General features: G+C 56.8%; 1 protein-coding gene across 1 annotated transcript in view; it reads right to left on the reverse strand.

Annotated features, from left to right (window-relative positions):
- Positions 1–3: 3 nt before the first annotated feature.
- Positions 4–6,400, reverse strand: part of GABBR1 (gamma-aminobutyric acid type B receptor subunit 1) — a gene marked incomplete at both ends in the record, with an annotated part of 6,787 nt that continues 390 nt past the window's right edge. Inside the window, 13 exons of the mRNA XM_010175920.2 lie at positions 4–39; positions 133–260; positions 411–504; positions 722–829; positions 913–1,029; positions 1,893–2,025; positions 2,580–2,730; positions 2,819–2,896; positions 4,407–4,470; positions 4,721–4,963; positions 5,054–5,245; positions 5,691–5,756; positions 6,084–6,185. Of these exons, the coding sequence (XP_010174222.2) occupies positions 4–39; positions 133–260; positions 411–504; positions 722–829; positions 913–1,029; positions 1,893–2,025; positions 2,580–2,730; positions 2,819–2,896; positions 4,407–4,470; positions 4,721–4,963; positions 5,054–5,245; positions 5,691–5,756; positions 6,084–6,185 (1,512 nt within the window). The remainder of the gene's footprint in view (positions 40–132; positions 261–410; positions 505–721; positions 830–912; positions 1,030–1,892; positions 2,026–2,579; positions 2,731–2,818; positions 2,897–4,406; positions 4,471–4,720; positions 4,964–5,053; positions 5,246–5,690; positions 5,757–6,083; positions 6,186–6,400) is intronic.

The following is a 6,400-nucleotide window of genomic DNA, read 5'->3' on the forward strand; positions in this document are numbered from 1 at the left end:
GAGGATCATGGTGACGGGCGCCGTGATGAGGCAGAGGACCTGTGGGTTGGAAGGGGACATTTTTGGGGGGCCACCATATGAGATTTGGGGTGAAGATGGAGGTAGGGTGGGACACAGCCACCCCTGGCTTACCGCCACGTTGTAGATGGCCATGCCCACTGCTCGGTGGTCATTGATCTTCTCCGTGGACACGCTCTTGGTCTCGTACGCCAGGAAGATGCCCAACAGCAGCAGCAACCCCTTGAAGCCATAAAATATTCCTGGGGTGGGGGGGAAGCCATGAGTGGTCAAACAAGGACCCCCTCACCTGACACCCATGGGTGCCTGGGTCTCCCCTTGGTGGTCTACAACACACCTGTACCCTCCAAGTCCTGCCCATCTCCCACCCCCATGAGCCCACTTGTGCCCACCAAGCCACGTGTTCATCTTGGTGGAGCTGCAGTGCTCCAGCTGGGGCAGGATGGAGACGTCCGTGTCCGTCTTGGGCTCCTCCTTGGTGAACTCCTGGGGGTGGGAGATGGGGTGTGAGGGCAGATGGGGTGCAGGGGGGGAGCCTTTGCTGCCCCAATACTGTGAACATCCCCCCAACACCTCGAGCATCTCCCCAACATCAAGAACATCCCCCCAGCAGCACCCCAACACCTTGAGCATCTCCTCAACATGAAGAACATCCCCCCCAGCAGCACCCCAACACCACAAGCACCCCCCAGCAGTGTCCCACCTCGATGGTGCGGTGCAGAGGGTCCACAATTTGCCAGATGATCAGCGTGACCACGTCCAGCCCCACAAGAAGCCCCACGGTGGCATAGAGCTTCCAGGGCTCCAAGGTCTGCGTGTGGGGACAACACAGTGTCACAGAGACTCTGAGCTCCAACCCCTGGTTCCTCTGCACCCCACCAGGTCACCCCTCACCTTCCTCTTCTCCTTCTTCTCCTCCTTTTTGGTGAAGACGGTGTGGACCCACCAGATCTTGGTGAACATGCTGCCGTAGGCCAAGCTGAACCCCAGCCCCAGGAGCCACAGCCGAGCCTGGGGAGGGTACGTGGGTTGAGAAGATCTGATTGTACCTCCTTGGCCAGGTGTACCCACCTCTGCTGCACCCCACACAGTGCACCCCCCTCCCATGGACCTCCCCGACTGACTCCTTCGGAAGTCTCCAGGTCTACTCCAAACTGTTCCTCCCCCAGCTGTCCCCATCCCCTGACTGGATCTCCAACTGTTCCTCCTCCAAATGTCTCCATCCCTTGGCCAACTGTTCCTTCTCTAAATGTCCCTATCCCCTGGCTGGATCTCCAACTGTTCCTCCTCTGGTTCTCCCCATCCCTTGGCTGGACCTCCAACTGTTCCTCCTCCAGTTGGCCCCATCCCCTGACTGGATCTCCAACTGTTCCTCCTCCAAATGTCTCCATCCCTTGTTCTTCTTAATTCCTTCTCTAAATGTCCCCATCCCCTGGCTGGATCTCCAACTGTTCCTCTTCTGGTTGTCCCCATCCCTCAGCTGGATCTCCAACTGTTCCTCCTCCAGCTGTCCCCATCCCTTGACTGTATCTCCAACTGTTCCTCCTCCAATTGTCCCCATCCCTTGACTGGATCTCCAACTGTTCCTCCTCCAGTTGGCCCCATCCCCTGACTGGATCTCCAACTGTTCCTCCTCCAAATGTCTCCATCCCTTGTTCTTCTTAATTCCTTCTCTAAATGTCCCCATCCCCTGGCTGGATCTCCAACTGTTCCTCTTCTGGTTGTCCCCATCCCTCAGCTGGATCTCCAACTGTTCCTCCTCCAGCTGTCCCCATCCCTTGACTGTATCTCCAACTGTCCCTCCTCCAGTTGTCCCCTTTCCCTGGTTGTCCCCACTCCACCCAGATCTCCTCAACCCCCCAGCAGCCCCATACCTGACAGACGAAGGGGAACAGCCCGGGTCCGATGTGGTACCCGTCGAGTCCCAGGGGGAAGACAGCGGCGAGCGCCAGGGTGCAGCCCACGGCCGTCATGTTGTTCAGGTAGGGCTGGGAGTTCTGGATGTACCTGGGGGTGGGTTGTTGAGAAGATGAGATGTCACCTCGCCACCGTACTCAGCTATGGGTGGTGCACGACGTTCAGCTGACCCAAGGGGACGCGAGAAACGGGGACATGAAGTGAGATCACAGGAAACCACATGTAGCTCCAACTGTTCCTCCTCTGGTTGCCCCAATCCCTCATCTGGATTTCCAACTGTTCCTCCTCCAGTTGTCCCCATCCCTTGGCTGGATCTCCAACTGTTCCTCCTCTAAATGTCCCCATCCCTTGGCTGGATCTCCAACTGTTCCTCCTCCAAATGTCCACATCCCTTGGCTGGATCTCCAACTGTTCCTCCTCCAGTTGTCCCCATTCCCTGACTGGATCTCCAGCTGGAGAGATACAACCAGAGTGGCTGCTCCTCCCTGGAAGTGTTGAAGGCCAGGCTGGATGAGGCTTTGAGCAACCTGGTCTAGTGGAAGGTGTCCCTGCGTTGGGACTGGGTGATCTTGACGGTCCCTTCCAACCCAAACCATTCCATGACATTTCCCCCCAGAACCAGGAAAAGCGAGTGGGTCACTGACCGGACGTGCCCGTTGTAGATGTTGAAGGCCAGGCAGATGATGGCCAGGAGGATGCCCAATGAAGCCAGCACCGAGACAGAGATGAAGAGCTTCTGGGACAGGAATCGGAAGGTGGTGATGACCTTGGTGTAGTCAGCTGGAGGGGCACCACCTGCAGAGCCCATGGCACAATGAGAGGGTGTGGAGAAGGTCTTCCCAACCCTTCTCCATGGCAGTGACCCCACTGAGGTGCTCCTCACCAATCCACTTGTCGTTGTTGTACCAGGAGAGGTTGTCCTTGGTGCTGTCATAGTAACCGATCTTCTTGTAGACACCACCTGCAAGGTCAACAGAGATGGGTTGGGTGGGAGGGAAGGAGAAGCAACCCCCTGGTTGTATCTCCAACTGTTCCTCCTCCAGTTGTCTCCATCCCTTGACTGGGTCTCTAATGTTCCTCCTCTAGTTGTCCCCATCCCCTGGTTGTCCCCACAGGATCACAGACCGGTTGGGGGTTGGAAAGGACCTCTAGAGGTCACCTGGTCCAACCCCCCTGCTCAAGCAGGACCACCCAGAGCCCATTGTCCATGACCATGTCCATGTGGCATTTGGATGTCTCCAAGGATGGAGATCCCACCACCTCCCTGGGCACCTTCTGCCAGTGCTTGGTCACCTACACTGTGAAAAAGTGGTCCCAGATGTTCAGCTGGAGCCTCCTGTGCTCCAGTCCCTTCATCATCTTCACGGGCCTTCGCTGGATGCTCTCCAGTAGCTCCCTTGTACTGGAGAGCCCAGTACTGGCCCCATATCTCCAGGTGTATCCTCACCAGGGATGAGCAGATCATCTCCTCAACCTGCTCCACCACTTCTTCTCATGTAGCCCAGGACACTGTTGGCCAACTTTGCCACATCGCTGACTCACAGTCAACTTGGTGTCCAGCAGGACCCCCAGGGCCTTCTCTGCAAAGCTGGTTGACCCCCAGCCAGTCCTGGTGCCTGGGGTTGTTTCTGGAGAACTTCCCCTTGTTGAACCTCATGAGGTTCCTCTCAGGCCATTTCTCCAGCTTCTTGAGGTTCTTCTAGGTGGTTCTTTGACCTTCTGGTGTCTCAGCTGCTCTTTGCAGTTTGGTGTCATCAGCAAACTGGCCAAGGGCAGGCTAGGGCCCATCATCCAGACCACTGATGAAGATGATGAAGAGGACTGGACCCAGTATTGACCCCTGAGTTGGTGACCAGCCTCCAACTGGACTTTGTGTCACTGATCTCCACCCCCTGGACCCAGAAGTTCAGCCAGTTTTCAGTCCACCCCACTGTCTGCTCATCCAGCCCAGACCTCATCATCTTCTCTAGGAGGATCTGCTGGGAGATGGTGGTGAAAGCCTTTCTGAAGCCAAGGTAGACAATGTCCACTGCTCTCCCCTCATCTACCAAGCCTGTAGAAGGTGGTCAAGTTGGTCAAGTGTGACTTCTCCTCGGTGAATCCATGCTGACTACTCTTGATGACTTTCTTGACCCAAGCTCTTTGCTTGTCCTCCAAAACCTCCTCCACCTCTGGACCTCCCTCCATCACATGCAAGAGCAGTTCTGGGTTGGTGAGGACACACGTCTTGTTGGACACGTGGTCAAAAGGGCGTGGAGAAGAGGGTTGTCCCATGTGTCTTGCCACCCCTTGAGAGGTTGTGCAGTGGTGGGACTTGTTGTGGTGTCCATCTTGGGATGGTGGTGTGCAGATGACACCACCAAGCTATGGCTGTTGTGCCTGAAGGGGTGTGGTGGGACTCTTGGTGGTGGTCACCATGGTCAACACGGTGACAGTGTCACCAGTTATGGCTGCTGCCTGTGCTCACTCACCTTGAAGCTGCTCAATGAGGGTCCAGGCCATGCGGGAACCACTGGCATCAAAGACAACGTGTCCCTGTGGGGTGGGACGGAGATGGGTGTCAGGGACCTGTCAGGTGCCAGGACCATGTCCCCAGAGGGGTGTTGGGAGAACATTTTCTCTGGGACTTTTAGGGTGGCTCATGAGGGCACCTTGATGGGTGTCTTCAAAGCAACTCCACCACCACCTTGAAGATGGAGGAGTTGGGGACATGGGAGACCTTGTTGAAGAGAAGGGGACATGGTGGGGCTGGGGACTGGCCTGGTCTCCATTGTGGACATCTCACCGAGACACCCTCAAAGGCGGAGGAGTTGAGGGCCCGGTAGATCTCATCGGTGATGTTCTTGTTGTTGTAGTTGAAGTCCTCCAGGCGCAACCCCTTCTTGACCAGCTCTGCTGAGGTCTTGTTGAGGGCCAAGGCCAACGCCCAGATGGCATCATAGGCCAGCGGAGCCTCCTGGAAGCCACCTGTCTCCTCAGGGTTCTTGCCCAACCTCTTCTGCAGCTTCTCGATGAACTCCTGGGACGTCTGGGATGAAGAACAAGAAGATGATGATGTGGTGGGTGGGATGGAGTGGACCAGCTGGTGGTGTCATGTGTCCCCTCATCCTCCCCGTACCATATTGGAGATGCTGCGGGTGTTCTCAGGGTTGAGCATGACGATCTCGGTGGTGACATGTCCTTCCACCGCCTCGGCCATCTCGGCCTCGGTGCAGTTGATGGCCGGATCCTTGATGCGGAACCAGTTGTCGGCGTACCAGCCAATGAGGAACCAGACGTACTTCTTGCCATAGAGCTTCTCCTTGTAGACCTGTGTGGGCCAAAAGGGAGTGGCTTTATCCTTCACCTCATCCTTCCCACCACCCCTCTGTCCATCACTCTCCACCTCATCCCACCACACCCTTCTCCTCATCCTGTCCATCCAACTGGACCTCTGTCCATCCACTCTTCACCCCATGCTTCTGCTCAACCTTCCCACCATCCCACCTGCCCATCCATCTGGACCATCTACTCTTCACTTCATGTCTCCACTCAACCATTTCCCTTCCCACCATCCCATCCATCCATTGGTTCCACCACCCTCACATCTACCTACACGTCCATCCTAACATCTTTCTCCCCACTCAACCACATGTCCCACCACCTTTTACTCCATCCCACCATCCATCTCCCCACATCCACCTGATGTCCACCCACCCATGGACCTGTCCCCCCATGGTGCCCACCCACACCACGTCCCCCTTCCCACCTCTCACCTCACAGAAGACCTTACGCGCCTCCGTCTCGTAGAAGAGCCCCACAATGATCCGGGCATCCTGACGCTGGGGGGAGACAAGTCACCCTGGGGTGAGACTTCTACTCCCCTTCACTCCTAGACGGTTAACTCCACCCATCCTCATTTGCATAACTTTGCATAGGGGTGCTGAGGAGGACCAGAACCTTGGCATTGCACAGCCAGGTCATGGGTGTCGCTCCCCATCTCCTGGTTGAAGGAGATTCATGGTTGACCTGGATGCTTGGACATCTCCAGGTGCTTCTGGTCCCTTTGGGGTGCAGGACATGGCTCCACCTGCACCCTGATGGTTGTGGGTGCCATGGAGGACAACTTGGTGGGGACGATGACCTGGACATGGGCGAGGTGGACTCACCTTGAGGTTGCGCACGGGCGCGGCGGGGTCGGAGAAGAAGCTTTGACGGAAGGTGATCTCCAGACCAGCTTCCTTCACCCGTTGGTCCAGGTCATCGAGGGTCTGGTGGTGGTTGGGCAGGAGAAGTGGGGAGCAGGCAGAGGTGGGGGGGATGGAGGGGAAAGAGAGTGTAGAGTGAGTCCGGGGTGGGGATGGTGGGGTTGAGGACCACCAAGCATGGGTTGGGAGATGGGTTGGTCATCGGGGGTTGGTGGAGTGGAGACGTGAGGTGAAGAGTAGATGGTCCAGCTGGATGGACAGGTGGGATGGTGGGAAGG

The sequence above is a fragment of the Antrostomus carolinensis genome, unplaced genomic scaffold, assembly GCF_000700745.2.
Source record: "Antrostomus carolinensis isolate BGI_N321 unplaced genomic scaffold, ASM70074v2 scaffold36600, whole genome shotgun sequence".
In the NCBI taxonomy this organism is placed as follows: Eukaryota; Metazoa; Chordata; class Aves; order Caprimulgiformes; family Caprimulgidae; genus Antrostomus; species Antrostomus carolinensis.